General features: G+C 44.6%; 1 protein-coding gene across 6 annotated transcripts in view; it reads left to right on the top strand.

Annotated features, from left to right (window-relative positions):
- Nucleotides 1–24,769, top strand: part of ZNF608 (zinc finger protein 608) — a 115,857-nt gene that overhangs the window by 42,993 nt on the left and 48,095 nt on the right. For 5 of the 6 annotated variants that reach the window (XM_069227172.1, XM_069227139.1, XM_069227146.1 and 2 more), the window contains exon 3: nucleotides 4,095–4,350. In XM_069227172.1, the coding sequence (XP_069083273.1) occupies nucleotides 4,095–4,350 (256 nt within the window). Of the gene's footprint in view, nucleotides 1–3,446; nucleotides 3,665–4,094; nucleotides 4,351–24,769 lie in introns of those variants that run through there. The other variant, XM_069227180.1, reaches the window with a different exon arrangement.

The following is a 24,769-nucleotide window of genomic DNA, read 5'->3' as shown; positions in this document are numbered from 1 at the left end:
ACACAAAATATGTGCATGTGTAAATATGTCTGAAGCCGAAAAATGTTATTTGCTTGATCCCCACAGACCACCCAATGCGTAATACAGCTTCCAGTCCTGGAAGGCTAAAATACTTTGTGATCGAGATTCATGTTATGACACTCACTAAATGTGCTGAAATCAACTGTTCTGCCACTTAGTTTTTCTTTACTTTCTAGTCAATAATGGTATTATGCTAAGCGTCTTCTTGCAGCAGACTTTGGGATTTCCCAGTGGGAAATGTGCACAAATACAGATTCTGCCTATTTTGTGCTTCTAGAGGGGAATAGTGTATCAAGTGGGGAGTAGGAGGGGCGGTGGGGGTTAGATGGGTGTTACTGTAGACTAGTAGTCTTTAACCTGAGCTTCACAGTCCCCTGGGGGGTCTGTGAGGCCTACTCATGGGATTTGATTGTTAAGGAAATTGCATAATATTACCAGCTTATTAAACTGTATATAAATAAAGTAGGAAAACTGAAAATATAACTTTTTAAAACACTTTACAAATGTGAAGGAATTTAAAAATGGAGTCTACAAATTAAGTTGGTATCCTTTTCTTGATTCGTGGATGGAGAAGTGCAAGTACAGCAAACGGAATCTAGTATGGTCAATTGGTAGCCTCAATTGAAGCACTGATATGCATCAAGAAAAAGAGAACATGCATTGGGACCAAGCAAGATAAAGCAGTATGTTACATTCTGGAATATTGCTTTGTTGCTTAGAAATAAAAGCAGACTTCTGAAACACTCCATCCTTTCCATTAAAATGTCAATGTTTGCATATTTTTTTTGTTATTGTGAATTTAAAAAATTCAGAATTTCAGTATTTTTATATAGAATTAGTTCTGCATTTTGGGTTTTGTTTTGAGGTTTATATCATATACATTTGTTTAGGCTGGGTCATCTTCCAATAGTGATTCAGTGAGGGTAAACAGAAATCAAAATTTTGAGAACCGATTTTATCGGATATTAATTTGTTCTACTACCTAGTAAAGTGGAAGAATCATTGTCCCCTTCTCTACAGTATTATTGAGGCTGCCTGCTACAGAACCTTTGTGAAATGAAACTGGGACCAACACAGCTACACTGATTTCAGATAATCTTGGATATGCCTGAATACAATGTGAAACTTGTAGTACTCGTAGCAAATAACCAGTTGCTATGTGTTCAAATGGCCCATCCCTGTTGAAAAGAACATCATTAGTGGCTACCACTCATAAACACTTGCATCTGCGAATAATCAAGCAAAACATTTAAGTGAGAGGCTGCAGAGCCGTCTGCCTTGGACATTATCTTTTCTCACTTTGAATCACTTCCACCACCAGCTGTCATACGTTTTTGATTTGCACTGGAGATGCCTGCCATACTGCTCTCTATAGTGGGGCATTAATGATTCTCATGTGCACCCCTCTGAGACGTCATCAAAATAATATATTTGACAGTGATCTCCGGCGGGGACAGCTTTGTTGCTGTTGACTGCGTTATGATCCATGCTGAGAAGATGCACAACGGAGTACTAAAATACTGCTCCACTGACCAGAATAGAAATTATGTTCATGACAGTCTGTTTTCTTAAATGTAGTGCAAAAGATAAATTCCCTGTGAAAATAAACAAAGCATGAACCCTCTGTCATCATATTCCATGTGCATTGATACTGCCGTATGAGGAGGACAGCATCCTGAGATTTAAAAAAAAAAAAGTGGATGCTGGTCAGTGAAAGTCTGCAAACCCACATCTTCCACCTGCGCCTGATGGTGAGCGGTCTATTGGTATAGGTCGACCAGGTACAGTTGTGTGCAGAATGCCATAAAAAAGTACTGCTTCTATACTGCACATGAATGTGGGATTTTCTATTTGTGTCATTTTGTATATCACTGTTGGGTGGACTCCGAGTGTTAAACATTGTGAGCCGGGTTCTCAAAGTCTGTGCACACTTGATTTAGCTTTATGGGGACATTCCCAGTCCTCAATCACAGAATAAAGATTTGCAAACTTTTACCTTTCTGAAGTACATTCACAAATGTGGCCGGATGGTGGACTTTCTGCAAGCTCAAGTTAGGCTAGGAGCAAGTTTATGGGTGTTTTTTGGTGCATATACCTGCACAAGTAGGTGATAAACCACAAACCTCTAGGTTTGTGAAAATTATAAGTAGTCACATATCCCTGTAGATTCCCACCCTGGAAATGAATGCATGCTAACCCTAGTCGAGGGTAGGAAAACGGTTCTGGGGTGGCTCTTGGGAAACGATATGGAGTTATGGGAAGGGAACTCTACAAATGGAACACCAGCTTTCTGCTTTGGAAAATAAACAAACAAAAAAGGTTGAACGGACAAATTCACATTTTCATCCCATATAAGCATGTGTTGTATTGCATTGTTTATAAAGCGAATAATAGTTTCGACAGGGCATGCAGAGTTCTCCACCCACTAGAAATCCAGCATGTCTAAACCTGTGATTACTGCTGAAAATATACGCCTGCCTTTCATTCCACAAGCACTTAGAGGTTTCTTTGTGAATTACACTAAGATTTGCTCCAAACGACAGAGTTGACTTATGAGTGGTCTATTGTGCTGTAGTGTTTGAGGCCTAGACCTCTACAGAATCATGTTTAACACTGAGACAGTGCGGAGTTTCATGAGGCTTATTCCCAGCATGCCCACATTATATTCATACTGCCAGCCCTGTCCGTGTAACTATGGTGATGGGAGAAGGGTCGAGGGTCTTGTCTTACAATGTCTGTATTGCCTTGATTTGCCAGTAATGTCTCCATCCAATTGGGCTGTTGGGATGAGTTATTTATGTACACGTTTAATTCACGCTGCTGCAAGAATTCAGATGGTGTAAGCTGCTTCATTTGCATGCCTGATTACTTCCACTCCAGCCGTGTATAACCCACTCTGAAGAAGGCTGAGCTGTGGCCTTAGCTGGGAAGCATGTGCCCTCTGGCTTAGAAGAATCAGCGTTGTTTCCCCTCCCCCACCGTATCAGTAAAAAGAAAGGCATTTATCTTCCCAGCATCGGGAGAGGAAACAGGCTAGAGAAAACGAGCAGGGGCCTAACGACACTTTATTACCAGTTTGAAAGCAGGAAATGAAGTTCTTTAAACAGTCGGATAGATCAAGGGCTGCGCAGAGCTTGGTATCTGTGCTGTGCCAAATGAACATCGGTTTGTGATTTCGTCTAAAGGGGAACATGAGCGAGCGAGCGCCCCTTCGCTCGCACAAACGGGAATGCGACACAGCTGACTGCTTCAGCTGTCTAATTGGGATCGCCTTCCTCTGTTGTTCGGTCTGTTCCTGAAGAGAACATTGTGCTCACAGTAAAGCGCCGAGACCTCGCCGCGCTTGGGAGTGTGGGAATGCGCGAGAGGGGCTTAAAACTGCTGAGCGATCCGTCGCCGAAGCAGCAGCGAATCGTGTCAGTCAAGGCGCATTAAAATGCTGCAAAAACAGGCGAGTACTTTGTTTCGAGGGAACTTGTGGACCAGCGGGACGCCTGCGCAATGCCACCCTCCCTCGTGCTAGTCGATGAAAGCTCTTTCTGCGTCACAGCTCTACTGCCTTTTCGAAAAGGCAGGCCCGGGGTGGTCAGTACGGTCACAAATGTCCCAGCTGCTGAAATCCACGAGGTTGCTAATGTTGGAGGTGGTCTTAGTTCAGTTCCGTTTGCTCACTTCACTATTCTCTTGCTGCGACTGATGCCAGCATCGGGCCTGCTTTACTTCACTTCTAGTTTTTTTTATTTATTTTAGTTTTCGTTTTCTTCACACTGACAAAACACCTGCCAGCTCTGGTCTCCAGCCATAGCCAAAGCTTCCCACATTAATGTAACGGGCTTTACTGGCCTTCATGGGCTACGACACACCATTTCCCCAATATTACAGCATGGAACCATTACCTTTATATTAACGAGGTCCCTTCTGCTGCCTATTTTGAGGTTTAATGTTGTGCTAAAGTTTCAAGACTTATTTCTTTGAGGGTAGCACTGTCAGAGTGGTTTCCTTCTAGGCGCTGGCATGATTTCCGTTGGCACTCAGTTGTGGCGCTCCTGCAATAAATATGTTTCTTCTTCCAGGTTGATCCTCTGTTTACAGTGCCTGCCCCTCCACCTCCGATTTCCAGCAGCATCCCACCTCAAATCCTGCCTTCCTATTTTTCGCCATCTTCTGCTAACATCGCAGCGCCAGTGGAGCAGCTCTTGGTACGGACTCGTTCAGTGGGTATCAACACTTGTGATGTCGGAATAGTGACAGAGCCTGAATGCCTTGGACCATGTGAGCCTGGGACCAGCGTCAACCTGGAAGGAATTGTGTGGCACGAAACCGAAGAAGGTATGATGACTATTCCACATACTCACTTTATTATGGTATTTTGTTTTTTTATTGGTTTGTTATGCCACGCTCCCCTGTTTGGTCGGGTGTGATTTATCGCCAGCTCTTGGATGCTACATCTGGTGGGATGTTGTTGTATTTTTAACTGCTTTACTGCAGTGTGTTCTAACTAACTTCAGATGTGCTGCTGTTAAATTACATTGGGTTTGCTTGCAGCCATGTGCAAGTTCCCATTTTGTTTTCATACTTAGTGGATTTGGTCAGAACAGTCATTTTCTTGTGGTCACAGTCCTGCAATTGTGGGTGAAGAATTTTCCATCACACTATGATTTATTGGTTCTGCTTGTATAAAAGTACCTAAAATGCAAGTCTCCTCCTTGTCCTGCCACTAAAGCGAGCCCGATTTGTGTAGCTCAGCAATAGTCCGTCGTTCAGATCAACATCCGGTGTGGGAGACTTGCTGACCACCCAGTACACCCTGGGGTGCTTTCAAAGTAGAGGAGGGGGGCTGGTTGTAGCTAGAATGTCATAGACAAATAATATGGTGCTAGGTTTTCATGCTGCTGTCTACCTGTGCAGCAAATGTGATTGGATGGACAGTGTCACCAAGTGTGTACTTATGGTATGGATACCCTTCTTTGTTAGAAGTGAGCTGTCTCGAAAGAAGCAGTGTTCGAATGCTTTTCAAGTCTGAAGTTTCCCTTCACCCAGTTAGACATTTGTAGGAAACACGTTTCTTGTTCTTTTTCGCCTGGAGGGTTTCCAAGAGTTTTACTGAGCAGACCTGCAAAGCTCATAGAAGACATTGTATAAAACACATGATTATTGTTAGTAGGGGTCATCAAACGTAAAGCAGTGGAAGTGGCATATCGTGTTAGGACACAGATGTTTTTGACCCTCGCTTCCTCCCTCCCTGACCCTAGTCATCACTCATGGATTTTATTTCAATGCCACTTGACATAATGCTCTTGCACCAACATAAGCCGAACAGCTGAGCCAGCATTACCCTTAATGAGTGTGGAAAGGGGCATTGGTTCACAAGAGACAAAGCCAGTGTGTATGTTATGATGCCCGCCTCTTGACAATGGGAACATGTAGATTATTACACTCATCAGATCTATGTGTATATGTTATGCTGCTCTTTCATGTGCATTAGTTATAGCCACGTGAATCTAACCATAACCAGAGCTTAAGAAATTAAATCCGTGTAGTGAGATAAAATCACCATAGCTATGCCTGTGTGACTATGCCTCCAGTTTTTATTCATGATATGAGGCATCAGTTAAGCAAATCAATTAAGCTTGCCTGTGGCAGTAATTAATATTGGTCCTGTGGCAATAAATGTCTGAATGTAATTTATTGTCATAATTCATATTGTAAAAATAATTTTATTGGGCTGCCATTCTTTTCACTGCTGTTGCATAAAGAATGTTATTAAATCTTGCTATTATGAAGCTGACTTTTTAAACTTTAAGATTTGCGATGCTTTTGATTACTACTGCTTAAAATAGGTTCGTTTTTGATAACTGGTGGGAAGACATCTGCCATTTGCTTTATGTTTGATTTCATGTTGGCCCCATATTTTTCAATTTTCGCTTTGTTTGCATTTTTTTATTAAGAGGAAGATCGCACATGTGCATAGATTCTCTTTAACTTCTTTTAGTGCATCCCATTAATCTGTTCCCTAATCCAGTCTGACAGTACAAACAGGTTCTGGTGTCCATGTGTTCTTCTGAGCCCTCTGGGGATACTTGTGCCCACACTACAACCAGCCAACTTAAGGCTATTCCTCCCAGTCTTAAAATTGAAACGGAAAATATGTATAGATAGATTTGCGTCTCTGTTGTTCCTAAACAGAGTAATGTATCTATTGGGAAGATTTTGAATGACAGTCAAGTATGGTAAAGCGCCCCTGCCAAAGTGGGGGGGCGCGGCCCGTTAGGAGTCGGGGGCTACGTGGCCCCGGCACTCCCCCTCTGTTGCGCACCTAGGGTGCGCAGTTTGCCGGGCAGACTTCCGCCCCCGGGCCTCGCGAGGCCCGGGGGCGGAAGTCTTCCCCCTAGACGAACGTTGGGTCCACGTTGGGCCCCGACCGGTTCTGGCCGCCGCGAACTGGTGGGGGGCTATTTAACAGCCCCCCCAAGAAGGCAAGTCCTTCTTCTAGATTTCGCGGCGGCCGGACGGGAGCGGGGTCCCGCGATTGTTGTCTGCTGGCTGTTTCGTCCTCGGGAGGATTCTTTGGCGTCCCGCGATCGCAGTTTTTAGTGTCGGCAGTGCTCCTGGTCCATCGGTGAGGTCGTCCTCGGTCTTCCCCGACTCCAAGGATTTCCTGAGGTCGCGTCCAGGGCCTCGTTGTGGAGGTCTCGTCGGCGTAGGGGTTCGGTAAGTAATTGCGCCGCGTGGGGCTAGCTGATAGGGCTTTAATTCAGCGTGCGGCGCTTTGAGGCAAGGGTTTTAGCTGCTTTTATATTTGCCGCGCGTAATAGGCGCGATTTTCGGCCTCCTGGAGGGCTGGAGTGCTACGCTTGAGCTTGGGAAGGGGTGCACTGCTGGCCCTGGAACAGAGCCAGGGTCTTTTTTATTCAATTAACCCAGCAGCGCGTAGGAGGCTTTCCCCGGCATCAGGGCGGCATTGCAGTCGGGGGACCACGTGGGGGCATAGAAGGTATTTAAGCACCAGAGACTCAGGATACTTTGCTTAACAATTGGATACTTTTAGCAATTGTGTTATGCCACACATGTTTGGAACCATTGCTTGTTCATTTCAATTTTACCTTTGCCGCATTTGTTTATTGCCACTCATAATGTCCGTTTTTAGAGGAGCATCACAGTCTGCCTAGAAATTTGGTTTTGTGCTTGGGTTATCTCACTCTTGAGATATTACTGTGTTTTGCTGCTTCGCTGGGGAATATTTTGCTACTACTGTATTATGTCAATGTAAACGCCGCAAGCCCTGGTGTGAGTCAAAAGTGGTAATGTTGATTTAAAACGGGGGAGCTATTAGGGGTTATACAGTTTCCTCTTGACCTGTTTTACTTGCGCTACTTGTTATAATAGTTAACTGTGTCTGTATTCATTTGTTGCAGGTTTAAAAAAAAAAAAAAGGATATATATACATAGATAGGTTTTTGGACATTTTCAGATTAGGGGGGGATCCTCGCATCTTACATTCAATCATGGCTCCTAAGAAGGCGTGCGCCCCAAAAAGAAGTGGGAATGATCCAGAACTATCTCAGTTGTTGAGATTGGTCCTGGAAAAATTAGGCAGAGAGGAAGCAGGCGAGGTCATGGGGGCACCCATTCATGTTGCTGGTGGGGTTAAGAGCAGCCGCCCTAAGCGGTCCCACGTAGCTCCAAGCGCAGCTTTCCCTCCAGTCAAGCGCACGAGGAGGGGCGGAGCGCAGCCTCCAGTCTCTCCCTCGCTGCCACCCACGGTAGCTGCCCCTACTGCAGCAGCCAGTCCACCGGTGCATATTGACCTACCTGAACCTCCAGCACCAATTGCTACACCATCCCCCGTGACCCAGGGCACAACACCAGTACTAGAGTTAGAAGGGGTCTTGGCGGATATCCGCAAATCCTTGGCCTCTTTGGCACCCGCGGCGCAGGCAGGGGCTCCTCCCGCCCCCTTAACGGGGGTAGCCTTGCCCGCAGCAGTGCCTACGGCACTGCCTGTACCCCCCCCGGCTTCTAAGGCTCCCAAGCTTCTTGCACCGGTACAGGACCCATCCAGGCAAACATTGCTTGAAGTATCCAGGTTGTTAGCCAGTATTAGTACACCACCTGTTAACTCGCCCCCTCCTACAACGCCGTGGGTGGCGGAGGATTCTTTACAGAACACACTAAATGAGCTAAAGCGGCAAGTGGATGCGCTATCAGCTGCACATACAACGAACTCACAGGTATCTGTGCTTAGCCAGAGTGTCACCCTGACACCTGGCGCGGTCGTCGCATCACCTCCCATAGTTCAAAATGTCCAGCCTGGGCCCAGCAAGGCTCCGGTTCATGATAACTCTACAAAGGAAGTGACATCAGATGCGGTGCTATCCAGACCAGGTAAGCTGACAGCACACGTTGCTGCAGAGGTTAAGGAGAAGATCTGGAAAGGGGAATTTGTGGATATCTTTTCATTAATAACGGCAAAAAGGAGGGAGGTTGAGCCAAAAGATAAAGAACCCAAGTCTACATTCTTTGGGGAGAGGAAACCCCGAGTGGAAGAGAGCATCACTAATTGGTTATTGGGTTTTAATGTATTCATGTCAGTCTGGTTGGAGAAAAAGCCGGAGTTGGCCTCCTCTTTGATATACTATGCAAATAAAATATTGAAGGCCCAGCACACTTATGGGGGGTATGCTTGGTTAGAATACGACAGGGACTTCCGCTGGGCTAGGGTGGAGGATCCATCCATCGGGTGGGATCAAACTGAGGTTGAAGTCTGGCTAGAATGCGTTAACAACAAGGTTGCTGGGAGGCAGCCCTTTCGGACTCAGGCCCATAGCGAGAGGAAGGGCTCTTGCTGGGCATTCAACCGAAACGGGTGTTCACGTCCCGCAGGGTCTTGTAAGTTCAGGCATAACTGTTCCTTTTGCGGACACCCCTCCCACCCGGAAACTAAGTGTATCAAGAAGTCTAAAGAGAGGGGCAGGGATTCAAGTAAGCCAGCAAATTGACCACCCTCTGCCTTCTCCTATTAGACGAAACACATTGCTCCCATGGTTACAGGCTTATCCTGCATTAGATGCCGCAAAGTTACTTTTTCACGGGTTTTCCTACGGTTTCAGGATTCCCGCCTCAAATGTCACACCAGTAAATCACTGTAGAAACTTAGTATCAGCGTCACAGAACTCTGGCGTGGTGGCCAGGAAGCTGGCAAAGGAGCGGGCCCTGGGGAGGCTGGCGGGCCCCTATGCAAGACCACCTTTATCCGCCTTTGTGTGCTCCCCTTTGGGAGTAGTGCCCAAGAGGGAACCAGGGCAGTTCAGGCTGATTCACAATTTGTCTGCCCCACGGGGGTCGTCGGTTAACGATGCCATTGATCCCCAGCTTTGCTCTGTCCGATATGCATCAGTCGACAACGCATTGGAAAAGTTAAGGGCATTGGGCCAAGGGGCCCTGCTAGCAAAAACCGACATTGAGTCAGCGTTCCGTCTTCTTCCAGTCCACCCTGATGATTATCATCTCTTGGGCGTTCAGTTCCAGGGGGAATACTTCTATGATAAATGCATGCCCATGGGTTGTAGTGTATCATGTAGCTATTTTGAACAATTCAGCACCTTTCTCCAATGGGCTTTCTCACTTCGCACTGGTCACCGCGATGTCATTCATTATTTGGATGATTTCCTAATCTTGGGTCCCCCTGGGTCTGACAAATGCGGGTGGGCACTCCAGGCGTTGATCGCAATGTTTGAGGAATTCGGGGTTCCTTTGGCCCCCGAGAAGACAGCCGGTCCCACTACGTGCATCACTTTCCTGGGAATTGAAATTGATTCAGTGGCCGGGGAGTGTCGTTTGCCTCAGGAGAAGTTGGTAGCTTTCAAGGAATCCATCCATGTGATGTCGTCTCAAGAGAGAGTTACCCTACACCAGCTTCAGGTGCTGGTAGGCCAGCTAAATTTCGCATTGAGAATCATCCCCATGGCCCGCCCCTTTTCCAGATCCATTGCGCGTTCAATGTCCGGGCTGGTTGAAAAACATCACCACACCCAGCTATCTGCGGAAGTTAGGGGAGACCTGAGGTTGTGGAAGTTTTTTCTGAAAAATTTCAATGGCGCGGTCATTTGGCCCAAAAAGGCAATCTCCAGCCCAACACTGGGTTTGTACACTGATTCAGCTGGTAGCGTAGGTTTTGGAGCAATCTTGGGCCCCCGGTGGTGCAGAGCGGATTGGCCTGATGATTGGGTTAGCAAAGGATGGACCAAGAACATAGCCCTCTTGGAGTTATTCCCTATCGTGGTAGCGGTAAATATCTGGGCGGAGATATTGAAAAACAGGGTGGTAATCTTTTGGTCTGACAACATGGCAGTAGTAGAAGTCATTAACCGCCAAGGGGCTTCATGCCCGCTGGTCCTACGCCTGTTGAAGCACCTGATCTTATCATGCTTGCAACACAACATTACTTTCAGAGCTAAACATGTGCCAGGGGTTCATAACAACGCTGCTGACGCTCTGTCTCGCTCAATAATGCAGGAATTTCTGCGGTATCACCCCCAGGCGATGGAGAAGATGTCGGAGTTCCCAGAATCTCTGTGGAGAATTGGTGCCCCGCCCTCCCCGACTTAGTAGCAACATCTCTAGCACCGCGTACTAAGAAAGCTTACGAGAATGATTTTTATAATTACAGGCGGTTCTTACAGTCACAGCAGATCTCTGAACCATTCACTGAGTTTGCGGTTTGTGCTTTCCTCTCACATCTAAAAACCCAAGGCCGGCCAGTATCGTGCGCAAAGGCTTATTTGTCGGCGATACGCTTCTTTGCAAAGATCAGACAACTCGAGGCACCCTTGAATACATTTATTATAAATAGGGCCTTAGCAGGTTGGGCCAGGGTGGCTCGTGTTCGAGCGGATTCTAGGCACCCCATTACCGCACCCCTGCTCGGGAACATACTGGGCGCACTTCCAGGCATATGCTCGTCCCCCGCAGAGGCTGCTTTATTCTCCGCGGCTTTCGCTGTGGCTTTTTACGGGGCCTTCCGAATCAGCGAATTGGTGGGCGCAGCCAAGGGCGACCATGCGGGTGGGCTACAATGGGGCGACATTACGTCCGGCGCTGGGTTCCTTTCAATAGTCTTGCGCAAATCAAAAACGGACCAGCTGCAGAAGGGGGCGCGTATCTCACTCAGGGCCGCACCTGGGTCACCATTATGCCCAGTACTGCTTAAAAATAATTACCTCCAGGTCCGCCCGCGGGCTAGCTCGTCCGCCTTGTTCTTACACCTCAATGGGGATTGCTTATCGCGTTACCAATTCTTGATGATCTTCAAGTTGGCTCTGAGGTCTTTAGGCGTTGAACAATCTGGTTACTCCTCCCATTCTTTTAGAATAGGGGCAGCCACATTAGCGGCAGGTGCTGGATTGGGGGCCACCACAGTGAAAGGCATCGGCCGGTGGTCTTCTGAGTGTTACAAACGGTATATTAGGCCGGAATTGGTCTAAAGGTAGCACTGTGCTTGTATATGATTGCCTCACACTCTTTTCTTTTCATTTCAGTACAATGTCTCAACGTGTAGTTTGGGTACTAGGGCATTCATTTATTCGTCGGGCGGCGTACCGGGTGCAACAGCTCCGTGGGTCGAATCCGGCGATGGTTCAAGGTGTGGCGTTCCGCTGGTGTGGAATTGGCGGTGCGGGCATCACTCAGCTACAACATTTGGTCAATGAGGCAAAGGGATCTGCGGGGCTGCAGTCCCCGGATCTTGTCATTATTCACATAGGAGGCAACGACTTGGTGCGGTTGGGCCGCAAGACGCTAAGAGAAACAGTATTTTTAGAGATTACTAAATTGGCAAAGCAATTCCCAAATGCTGCGCTTGCATGGTCCACATGGTGCCACGTCGGAAATGGGGTGCGGGGATCAAGTCAAGAACTATCAACGTTTCGGTACGATGGCTGAACGCCGAGATGGCAAAACTTTCCCGGGCCCAGGGCGGCTATGGAACATCCCCCACAAACTATTAAAGGGCTCACACATGTTCCACCAGGACCAGGTGCACCTATCTGATGCAGGGACCGATCAATTCATTTACGACATGTGGGCTTTTGCGCGTGGTTTGTTTTATGGTGGGGAGGGCGAAGGACCTTTTGGGCCCTGGTCGCCCTCGTGGCGGAAATTGAGATGTGACTAGAAGCAACAGGGGGGGTCCCCAAGGTGGGGCCCCCGGGAGGACACCTGGGATGGGATCCTGAAGTTCTGAGCCAACCAACGGATGTACACACCAGATCAAGGGGTAAGGGAGCTCAGATCGCTGGGGGGAACATGGGGCTCCAGCCCTTGGCCGCCCCATTACACCCCGAGTCTGATTGGTGTTTGGAGGAGGGGGCGGAACCCGAAGCATGAGGACAAGGTACAGTGTTGTAGGCAGGGTAACCGCCCCTCCTAGGGATACAGGTGATAGATGGGTCACCTGTGTGGTCCAATGGTGGTTCAGGACAGAAAGGGATCCTGTCAGAATTTGATTTATGGTCACAATAATGCTCATGACGTATAGATGTAAAGTTTTATATGCTTGAAAAGTTATGAGATGCTTGATGTTTGAATAAAAATCTTCCAACGTTTATTAGTTGTCAAATTGTGTTTTTAGGAGGGGGGAGTGGGGGTCACATGGAGGCCTCCGGGTCCTATCACATGTTGGAAGCAAGATCTCATGGGAGTGGCCTACAGGGACTATAGACGTTGTCACCTTTGACTAGCTCGACTTTCCTGGCGTTTTTTAAGCAGGCCCGTGGTGACTAGCCACAAGTTAACTTCGATGGAGAACACAATGTTTGTGTTTTTATCCTGAGCATTGGTTACCTTGCTACTGATCTGTGTAGAACATGCTGGCAGGACTGCATTTCACCATGGCAGCATGACAATTACGCTAAATTGAACTTTTCCTTCCTCTGAACTTTGAATATTGTTGGCTGGACTATCGAGTGTAGTGGTGGAAACGGACAGTGTTCCATGTCCGTGGTAAGTGTGGGAGCGGGACTTAAAACACCCCTCTCTGTTGCCTTTAGCGGGAGGTGCTGCTTGGAATGACAGTCCTCTGGCAGGCAGGGCTTAGAGGACGTTTTTTTCGTTTTCATCACACATTTGCACAGCAAATTTATAGGCACGTTTTACATCAAACTGAATATTGTTTTCTAAAATGTACATTTAAATGGACTATAAGGCGATTTATATTATATCGCCATTAAAACTGAGTTTTAAAATAAGGCTATAACATAATTTTGTTCAGTGCGCACAGCAACGAGAATAATATACAACATGCATTGGTGTGTGTAATTTAATTAAGTTGGTTATATCATGCAGTGTAAAATGAATTACCTTTGAACAAATTGGGGCTTGCTGTTTGGTTCTGTCTTACGCTCCTGTGTGGCTTTGAGGGACTTTATTATTATTTATTTTTTTTGCGTTATTGCCTTGATAAGCAGACATTGAAGCTGAGGCTTTCATGGCAGCCGTATATTTAAGCCTGAAAAAAAACATCCTATGTTATTTAATTCTTTCTCAGCTTTTGTGCTTGACATCCCTGTTAACATGTGAGTCTCGGTGAAGAAGATTGTGGGAAGAAAAACCCCAGCTGAAGCAACCATAACCCAATTTACTCACCTCCCCCCCGCCCCCCAACCCCCACCCTCACGCACCGCCCCCACCGCCGCCTCTTAAAGTGCCGGGATTAGAAAGAAGGGCTTCAGTCACCCTTAAAGATGCAGATACGCACCCCTGTTTAAATGAACATGAAAGTGTGTGGGGGAATCCAGGGAAATGGTTGTTTGGAGGAGTCGGTGAGGGGCAGATAATTGCTTTTTAATTGGAGGGAGCTGGGTGTGACTCCAAGGAGCGGAGGGTAAAAACACAAGTGAGGCTACACAGAGCTATTCATATGTCAAACAGGGCCTGGTTGCCTTTCTTCCTTGTTCTTCTTAATCCGGCAACTGTTTTTATTTGTCTGTCAAACTCGACTATTTTCCTGTGACATTTTCTGTATAAAGTGAACAATAACTTGAACATTCTCTCATGCTTTGTATGTACTTTGTTCAAACTTGAGCAAAAGGTATTTCTTTTTATAAGTGAGCCAGGATTCACCTATTTGTTCCTCGTGCCTTTCAATGGTTGGTGTAGTTAAACTCGTGTTTTCTTTTGTATTAAAATAATTTTCTACTTTGATTTCTCCGTGTCAACGATTTGCTGTGTTTATACCATCGCATTCAATATATTTTTTTTGCAAAGTTTTTCAGAGCAGCACAACTTTTAATGACTAAAAATCTAGGACGAAATTATCGTGTTTTTAAAATCAAAACATCTTGTCCGTTGCAGTCCAATCCTGACCGTTCATTATTTATAAAAGTCAGTATAGAGATTAGGTGGAGTGATAACAAGTGAATGTGTTTTATGCAAGCCGAAACATTTTGAGAATTATAGTTTGGGAATAATGGGTTTCTGTTGTATTACAAACAACATTTGTAGAACATCTGTAATAATAAAACCCCCAAGGATATTGCAGTCTGGTGTGCAAAGCCTGCAGCCTCATAATAAAAAATATAAGGCCCACAAAACAACATTTCTGGTAACTTTCAGTGACAGAAACTTTATCGGGACTTCAAACCTATGGACCTTCTTCAATGTGTCACCGCCTAAACCTTGCCATACTGGTTCTCAATTTGTCATTTCTGATAGACTGTCATTATACATGTTGATACCAGCTTCTTCACGTGGCGATTGCAAACTCTGCCCAAAACCCTTCATGTGCTAAGGCAGAATCATTCCTGCCGTGGCAGCATCCATACTTGATTTTATCCATTGTAACTGGGCATGTCAACCTACGTCATCTACCACTCCCAGTACATCCAGATCTCTGACATGCGGAAGAAGCAAACCTTCTGACCCCATCTTAACCAACTTACTGGTGCGACACATGATCAGATTGAAAGCACTAAAGATAGGACAACATGCACTTAAGTACACATTGCTATCTTTCCTAACTGGCAAGTTCTGCCGCTAGATGTCCCCTCTTCTCATTCACTCGAAAGAGCGTGGGTGGCTGTGCTCTGCAGTTGGCATGTAGTCGAATCGTATATTTCTGTGTACTTAAATTGTACATTGTTTGTAGTAGTTTTTTCAGATAGCACTAGCTACATATCTGAAATTAAAGGTTGAACAAATAAATGCAGATAACTCCTCATTCAGTACCGCTGAACATCTGGGAACCAGTTGGCTTGCCAGAGACTCCTGAAAACTTGGCTGTTCCCCCAAAAAACACGTGCTCAAGGTCACATTTTGGGTGCTACTGCTAATAGGTCACTCTGTTGGTAACAGATCACGCTATAAATGGCACAATATGTTGTGACAAGGCAAACTTTTTTTTGTTTTAATGAAGACTTTTGTTTAGATGAGATCTACATGAAGAAAGCATTTTTTTCAATGCACTTGTAAGCAACCTTGAGTTTTGAAAAGGTGGGTTCCTAAGGGTGTATTGTATCCACCATGAAGCTCTAAATACATGACAGGAAATTCCTTATAGTGATGAAAATTGAAAATGGGGAGAGCATTAACATATCTTTAAAAAAATCCTTAGAAGGTATTTGGAGAAAAAAAGCATTTAAATTGGAGTTATGGTTATGAAATTAAATCGAAAAACCTAAACTCACAAGTTATGTTTGGGACCGAAGTCCATAAGTTGAGCAGCAGATATGCAAACTGCAACTTGCACCCCATATGGAGTGCTTATAATCGTACAATATTTCATATTCATATTCAATATTTCATTCATAGTGTTAAGAGTAATATTGTATGTAACCTCATCTATAAGGTTATTTACAAAATTGGCAATTGCATCTTACACAAAAAGGTTGATCCCTAATGTAGTGGGTCATTACCCATGTGGCAGTTGTAGGCATTGGCATTTTATCGGCAATTACAAAAAAAATGGACATGGGGCTTAAAACATTATGGACTGTCAGAAAATACACTAACTGTAATTCTACACAAGTAGTGTACATGATTATTAGCGCTTGTGGGTCATGATATGTCAGCATGACTGGGAGAAAGATTAAAACCAGGATTTGTGAACATCGTAGCAATATTTGCTGCAAGAAAACTACAACCAAGATGGCATTCAAGATATGGCTGAAACCTGTAGACTGAGATACGGTTGTGGGACCTCATAATGTCTCCTATCACATCTAACCGTGGTGTTTTTAACCTTACCAAAGGGTCCCGCAATAAAATCAGCCTGTCTAGGAAGGGACACCTATAGATAATTTTAAACTCATTTGGATCCCTGAAAAAAACAGCTCCGTTGTAACTCGGGCGTCTGTGCACACCTAAATACACTAGGTATACTGGGTGGGAACCCTATGACGAAGCATGCCATTAATAGAATGAGTGGGTGAGGATTCTTTTACAGAAACTGGGGAACCCCTCCTTTGATCAACGGAGATAATACACGGTACAGGTTCTCTCTTGATTGATACTTAAACAGATGACAGTTTGGAAGTGGCACAAACGTATGCACTTCTTACTCCTTGTTTTTGATATTTACGAAAATGGTGAGCTCAAGAGAATTGCATCTCGTTTGCAAGTTATGTATGTGGTCCTAACCATAAGTTGGGAATTTCAGTGTTTTTTACGTTTTCGTTTCTAACCATAACTCCACTTACTGGTGGGTTTTTTCATTGAATTTCAAACTTTTTTTTTCCTTTCTAAAAAAAAACACATGTTGTTGTGTTGTAACCAGGGTTTACCATAACTATTTCATTTTAACCTTTATGGTTTTTCACTTAAAATATTATTTATATATACATATACGGATGTGTAGAGTGTAGTATTCTATTTGTTAATGTTGTTGAGTTAGGGTAGGGGCCATGTAAAAGAAGACAGAGCCTTGAGGGGGTCATGCTGCCCCCCCTCAATATTGGTTATAAAAGGCATATCATACTTTGGGCCTTTGCCTGAATGGTTTATGCCATAACGTTTTTCTGCTTTGTGGGTCCTTAAGAAAATGTTTTATCTAAGACCGGGATGCAAGAGGTTAAATTTGTGATGGGAGTTAACCTCACATGAAAGAGCCCTCTCGTTGGAGTAGTCTCTGTGTGAAAAGTCATTGTAATGTGTGAAGGAATAAACCGTTTTATGTTAGTTTATAAATTAATGAATCTGTGTTTGCGAATACGGTTTCTTTAAATGTGTTATTGGGAGACATCAATTTTCACTGGTTTCCATTTTAAGTATTTTTCAGTCAAACACAACATGTTGCCACTTGTTTAAGCAATTCCCATACTGGAGCCCTCTTTGCCTCCCTCCTAGAGTAAAGCTTTGCTGTTTAAAGCCAGAATTTCTTTGGAATCCAATTCTGGGTGAAGCACTTTTGTGCTCTACCCTTGTTAGCGGCTCCAGTTTCTCACTCCTTGACTGTGGAGTATTTGATATCTGGCAGTGCACACACAAAAGAGGCTAAATCTCTTGAAACCTGTGGATAAACTAGTCCAATAGACATTTGTTTTGCAAGCTGAATGCTCTCAATGTCTTTTCTCAAATGGCTGCTATGTTTTCCCATGCATGTTCTGTAATGTATCCCCGATTTCTCCTGCTCCCAGTGCCCTTTGTTGTGCTTCACAAAAGCTTTATGTGCCCATTGTTTTAAATGCGTGTGAAATATTTACGACCCTGCTTCCTTTCAGGAAAGGTCATTTAGAGATATTTGGGCAGCACATTTGATATTGATCCGCCTCCTAGCCTGGAGGTTGCTGACCTCACATGAGTGGGCTTTAATTGAACATTTTCATCTTACCAGAACTGGTTTGTGGTCTCGTGCTAGAGAAGATCTGAGTCACTCAGCAACACACAATCTCCACGAGGAAAGTAGCAGGCAAATACTGATTTTTATCAAGTGGTGTCCTTTTCCAAGCTCAGAAATTCACTTTCAGCACGCATTTGATTTGAGGAAGCAGGACAGTGACTACAAAATACACTGATGTGAGGTTTACACATTAATTGTGCGTTTTTTACGTACTACATACAGCATTTGTTAAACAAGGTGAAAAAACAGTGGTAATGGAGGCAGTGCAAATATTTGGGCAATGTAATTAACAGGTTTGTATAGGGAGAGGGATAGCATATGGTCTTAACCAAAAATCCTCCTTTCTCACGATTTACTTCTAGCCTTATATTCACCGTTCACTTTCAATGAATACACCCTGAATGTGAACATAAAATGTTAGTTTTTCTTGGTTGTTTGGCCTAAGACCAGTCAGATAGCTTTAGTTACAATTTGGGGAACGGAGTCCATACCAACCGACACTTGTTTGTGTGTGGAAAAGGCCACTCACCATTCAACCTTGGCCTTTGCCTTACAAAACTAACTACCTCACTATACATTCAAATCACCTACCAAACTCCCCCACCAGACCCTCCCCCTGCCCTTTCAGCTTTACCTTTCTGATCTAGTACTCATTAACTGATCCAGCTGTTTTTCCCCGTTGAAACTGTTCTTATCCTTGCCAGCCTTGTGCTGCATCCTAACAACTGAACTTGCAACTAGCATAACTCCTAATGCAGTGTTTTCCTTCCTGTCTTCTCGTGGCCTGCTGTTGCCCCCCCCTTTGTTGTCAATGTGTAATGTCAGGTGTGCAATTTGTCCATATTCACGCCATGTAACACCCTGCCTCTGCATGCACCTGCTCAAAGCAACAAGGTACTACCACCTTTCCCCGTACACCAGTTTACCAAAGAGTCGGCCTGTCTCTGGCACCACTCCCCTGTTAGGCACCCAGACCACATGCTATTCCCTAGGGAGAGAGGGAGGGGATAAAGTTCCCTGCTCCTAAACGCCAGCCATAGGTCACCTTCCAAAATGGTGCCTTCACCTTGAAATGGTGGCTATATATACCTGTTAAGGTAGCCCATCAATGTAGCCCAAGGCATAGCCCAAATCATTTGGGCTGTACCACCTCCCCAAACCTACCCGGGGTGGGGACACCTCCCTCCGGTCGGCAGTCCACCCAACCCCCCTTTCAGAATACATGGTTTATTTGTTTTTTACATGATATTAATATTAAACATAGCAAGCTGGTGTTTCATGTATCTGCTAATTTTATATACATATATTTTCTTTAATATTTCAGGAACAGGATTAGTTCAGCAACACACATTTCTACATTGGGAGCTGTGTTGGTAAAAAAATTGAACAGGGTCATCCAGAACTTGAAAGCTCTGTGTTTAGAGAGAGATGATCGGATGGCAACATCTGATTAGGTTGTTAGCAGCATACGCTAAACTTGTCAAAAGCATTTAAGACCCAAGAAATTATAGTTCTGTCCAAAGATACAAAAGCTGTAACTTATTTTAATTGACTGTTGACAAAAGGCTAGCATATTTAAAAAAATACAGGTACTGTGACTGGCCACTGCAGATCAGTTTCATTTGTCAGCGTTTTTTTTTTTCCCACAGAAAATGATTCTTTTGGACTTAAATTTGTTGACATTTTAAGTATATATTGTTTTGATTTTAAAGGTTTTGTAGATGCAACTGCTATGCACACTTTCCTTGATGTAGGATCTTTTTGGTGGCATGAAAGAGTTATGAAGAAAATACATGTATTGTAGAGCCTGAATTCTGTAAGAGAGATTTACAGGACCATATTTAAAAGGTCAGACAAATAAGTTCAAAATAACCGCATTTGCGAATCACAGCAGTTGAACAGAGGAGTACATTCAGAAAAGCAGTGAAAAGAAGGAAAGACGATGAGAAGAACATTCATATAAACACTGCAGAACACTTTCAACCGCGTGAAGCAAAGCAGCAACACTTTTAAATAGATAGTTGTTTTGATAGTTCACAGAAGGTGGGCAAGGCTCTGGACCAGACAGAATCCCTGTGAATTTATTTACATCTGAGCCTGTTATCCTGGCACCTTATTTAACTTGTGTCGCCAGTGCCATCATGACGGGTGCCCAAATCCCTGTAGTCTGGAAAGGTGCAGAGATTATTCAAATTTTAAATAAATTTTTAAATCTGATCCAGCCAATTACCTCCCTATAAGCCTTTCAGATTCAAGTAAAAAAAATATTTTGCAAACTATTTCTCTACCATCCCTTAGCCTGGATTGTTAATGGTCAGTTCTCAATTCCAGGCAGGATTCCATTCTAAGATAAGTATGGTTGATCAGATTTTTAGATTCCAACTCATCAGAAGGACAGTGGTCAAGGTCTGTCTCTGCATCGCTTTCTTCGCCCTAAAAGCAGCATTTGATATGGTCCTCAGAGAAAGACTCAGGTGTACCCTTTAGGGCTCCCGATCCCGCTTCTAGATATTATAATTCACCTCCACTGTAACATCTGACTGTATCAAAGTTAACAAGGGGGTCCAGCAGGCGTGTGTCTTAGCTCCAACACTGTTCCTTCTTTTTATCAATGGATTAGTAGATTTCCTTACAGTGATTCCCCCATACCAGAGAGCTGAACACATATTTTCATTTTTTTTATTGTGAGTGTCTCTCCCATAGATTATAAAGAGATATATAACCTCTATGTCCTGCAGTTCTTCCGACTGCATCCACCAAGCGGGGTGGTGCATGGCAGCGGGAGCAGGACCCGCTAATAATGCACAAAACACCACACTGTTATGTATGAAGCAAAGGAAAAGGCTGGCACTCCAAAACCGTGATTCCACAAGATTTATTCTGGAGTGGAGTGCCAGACTTTTCCTTTGCTGTATATGTAACAGTGTGGGGTTTTGTGCATATATACATATATACGTATGTGTGTGTGTGTGTGCGTGTATTATATATATATATTCTCTTAAAAAAACAAAGGTTACTGGGATGTTATAGTAAGGCTCACATTTTAAACGTACAAAACCATAGAAATTCATCTGTTAGTTATCTCAAGTAACAATAGCTATCTTAGGGCATGAGTTCTAGTTATAGAGTCCCTGTAACCTGTGTGTTTTGAAGTGAAATTCTATGTTTTGTGAAATTCTATTTCCTAACTATAGCGTCCCTGTAACCTTTGTTTTTTTTTCAGTGAATTTCTATGTTTTTTTAGCATAAAGTAATTTTTATTACTATATGTTAATCAAACCGCTGCAGCGCACGGCCTGCGGCCAGACCCTGTGGCCAACCCCCCTAACCATCGAACCCCGTGCTGCTCACGGCCAAAGGCCATGCACGGTGGGAATTGGCCATGGCCTGTCTCTCAGGGTGTGAAAACGGGTGTGGTAGTGTCTGTCTGGGTGTGAGAGTGGGTGCATCAATGTCTTAGTGGGTCTGTGAGTGGGAGCGTCAGTGTCTGTGGGTCTGTGAGAGCTTCAGTGGGCGTGTGAGTCAGAGTGGATCTGTGAGTGGGTGCGTGAGGGTCTGAGTGAGGCTGTGAGTGGGTTTTGTAAATTCAGCCCCCGGCAGGTGACAGTCCCTAGTGCTGCGGGGGCCAGGTGGCCCCCCGCATTGGAATTAGAAGAGGTGCCCCAGGGAGTTGGTGGTCCCAGGGGCTGCTGGGATGAGTAACCCCCACACCATTTCATTTCCAATAGTGCCCTGGGGAGGTAGTGGTCTCCGGGGCTGAGGGGGGACACCTGCCCCCCTGCATTCTAATCTAGCTTATGCCCCAGGAAGGTGGCAGTCCCAGGGGCAGAGCTTTTGTTAAAGCCTCTGGAAGATGGGGTCCCTGGACTGCCGGGGGCATGCACCCCCCCCCCACACTTTTAATTAAACATTATCCCGAAGAGGTGACTGTCCCCGGGGCTGTGAGGGCGGGGGGCCTGGCGGCCCCTGCATACCTTATTGCTTTAACCCTGGGAAGGTGATGGTCCCCCAGGCCTTGGCAAGCCCAGGAGGGGTGCACCGTGCACCCCCCTTTGTAGTTATTGGCATATACCCGGGACTTGGCTCACCCAGGAGCTTCATTAAAAGAGTGGGAATCGCCCCCCTCGTTTTCTTTTTTTTAAACATCAGAAAAATCTGCCGATCCATCTGCTGATTTTTCTGATGTTTTAATAAAAAAATGCTTTTAAGCCCTGGCGGGGTCCCTCTCAGACCCCAGTACCAGAGCTAAGGGGTCAGGGTGTCCCTACCACGGCCCCTTTTTTTCTGGGACTCAACAGAATCCTAGTCCCAAGATGCCTGCCAACACTTCCTTGTTGAAGCTTTGATAGACAATCAGATCTCTGCACCGGGAAAGTCAGATCCACGTATGATCCACGTCCCTAGATATCTATATTTTTTTAAACTCTAATTTCTCCAAAAATACTTGACAGATTTACGCCACATCACAAAAGAGCACACTTTTGGGACCAGTTTCAGGGTGATTTGTCAAGGGGGGCTGAGAAAGATTGGGGGGGGGGTTAAAAAAATGTGTTTCCCATGTTCATTCCCATAGACTCTTTAGACATGCCTGTAGCTGAACAGAATGACACCAAATTGGCAGAAAGGTCGTTGTTACTTTGCAAATACTGCCAATCTCATGCAGAGATCTGATTGGCTGCAAACACTTCAACCAGAAAGTGTTGGCAGCCATTTTGAGACTCTGCTTCAGCCGAGTTTTAAAAATAAACATAAAAAAAAGAGGGCATGGAACCTTTATCATACCCCCTAGCCTTGGTCCAGGGGTCCCCCAGGGACTTACTGAAGCCTTGGGGACCGCCACCTCCCCGGTGCTATACATATAAAGTGAGCAGGAGGCCATGCAGCTCCCCCCGCACTCTGAGGACCACCACCTCCCCGGGGCAAACTTGGAAGTAAATATAAGGAGTGTCCTGGGGCGCCACTTCCCCGAGGCTGCCATATTTATTAAGGAGGGGGTCAGTTGTGGACCCCCGGGGACCACCACCTCTCAGGGGCCAAATTGAATGAAGGAGGGGGCTGTAGCCCTCCACCCCTCATGGAGCCATGCCTGGCCCTGGGGACTGCCACCCCCAATGGCTGGCTCCTGCTGCCTCCCAAGGTTCCCACCCTCGGGAGGCAGCTGTTTGCTTTTGCTTGAAATCAAACATAACACTGGTTTCTGCAAGGGGTACACAAGCAAGATGTTTGATGCAAATGTTATAGTTATTTGTTGTGAACAGCAGAACAGAGGGATGCCTGGCCTACTAGTAAAATATGCGTGCAGGGAAAGAGAGGAAAGCATTGCTCCTGCAAGAAGAAAGTTGTTGTTTGTAGCAGCTCCCTGCTTGCGGGACCAACGCCGGCTCCCGCAGGACACAGAAAGCTGGTTAAGACTGCAGGGGCCTTCAGGCTCTTGCCGCGTTCCTGTGCTGTCACCAAGTATCTTGATTGTGTGCCGCTTTGAAGTCATTCTATTGAGAGAGCATTCCAATAACAATAGCAATAGCAATGGTCTCTCCATAGAATGACCTCAAAGCAGTACACAAGCAAGATGTTTGATACAAATGTAATAGTTATTTTTTCTGCACAGCACAACAGAGGGATGTCTGGCCTGCTGGTAAAGCTCTTGTTTGAAGGTTCAAATCCTGGTATCTCATGGCAGTGTGTATGTTTTTTTTTTCTTTTCAGTAGACATTTATCACAATGGGCCAGTATGTATGATGCATCTTTAAAAAAGAAAAAAATTAAAAAAGCAGTAAATCACAAAGCCTGTTATAAGTGCAAAGTGACACAAAGTAACATACAAGGGTGGTTAGTGAATATTCTTAGCCGGCAATAAAGACAAAAAGGATGCACTTCCTAAAGAAATAAACGAAAACAAGTCCTGGAAATTCCACTAGATGAGTAAAATAAATACACCAAAGACTCTGAATTACTATTTACACATCATGTACTCCAGTAGTCTAATAAAGGAGCCTATCACTATCACCTAATAGGAACAAAACTGGGGTAATTAAACCATCCTCAAAAGCGCATGACCTTGATGGACACTACATTCAGTCAATGGCAGGCATTGAAACCCCAGGAAAGCCACAAGCTGTAGTGAGCTGACCCAAATCCCTCTCTCCTCACTGTAACACTTCTTAGGTGCACTTGTTTTAAAATACTGGTAACATGACATTACCCAGACATATTCACTAAAAAATGTTGCAGGGTCATTATAGTTAGGACATATAATTTATTTTTAAACATAGAAATTTACTTAGAACAAAGGTTACAGGGACGTTATAGTTAGATTCGGAATTTACTCGCAGAAAACCCTAGAAATTCAGCAGTTGTAATTAGCTATTTCAAGTCATTATAACTTGTGTCCTAAGGTAACTGTAACTCGTGAGTTTGTCATGCACTGTTTATTACCCCTGATATTACAGCACTCAAGACAGCTTTTATAACGTCATTAAAAATATTAATGAAACAGCAGTCAAATTATTAAAGAAAAAACTGTGCATGATGGGGGCGCTCGCTATAGTAAGTGAATATATATATATGTATATAACACGTTATTGTAGAAATGAACTTGTTCTACTACCTACCAGAATTCCACATTGTATTTTGCTATGTGGTTTTATAAACTTTTAAACATGTGTTGCTCTGCTTTTATGTGCAGGTTTACACGCTATATTTTTATATTATTGTTTTATATATTTATTGTGTCTCTGTGATTAGGTTTATATATTAGGTTGATCTTGTTGCTTTTATGGTCTGTGACCGAAATAAAGTGCTTAAACTGGATAGGAGTTAGTGCAGTGGCAGTACTCTATGGCTGTAGGTAGGCAAGATTCAACATGTAAAGGGGAGTATTATGAGAGCATGAGGAATATTGTGACGGCCTGATGTGAT

The sequence above is a fragment of the Pleurodeles waltl genome, chromosome 1_1, assembly GCF_031143425.1.
Source record: "Pleurodeles waltl isolate 20211129_DDA chromosome 1_1, aPleWal1.hap1.20221129, whole genome shotgun sequence".
In the NCBI taxonomy this organism is placed as follows: Eukaryota; Metazoa; Chordata; class Amphibia; order Caudata; family Salamandridae; genus Pleurodeles; species Pleurodeles waltl.
Note: the sequence above shows the minus strand (reverse complement) of the source record. Positions and strands in the feature narration are given on the sequence as shown.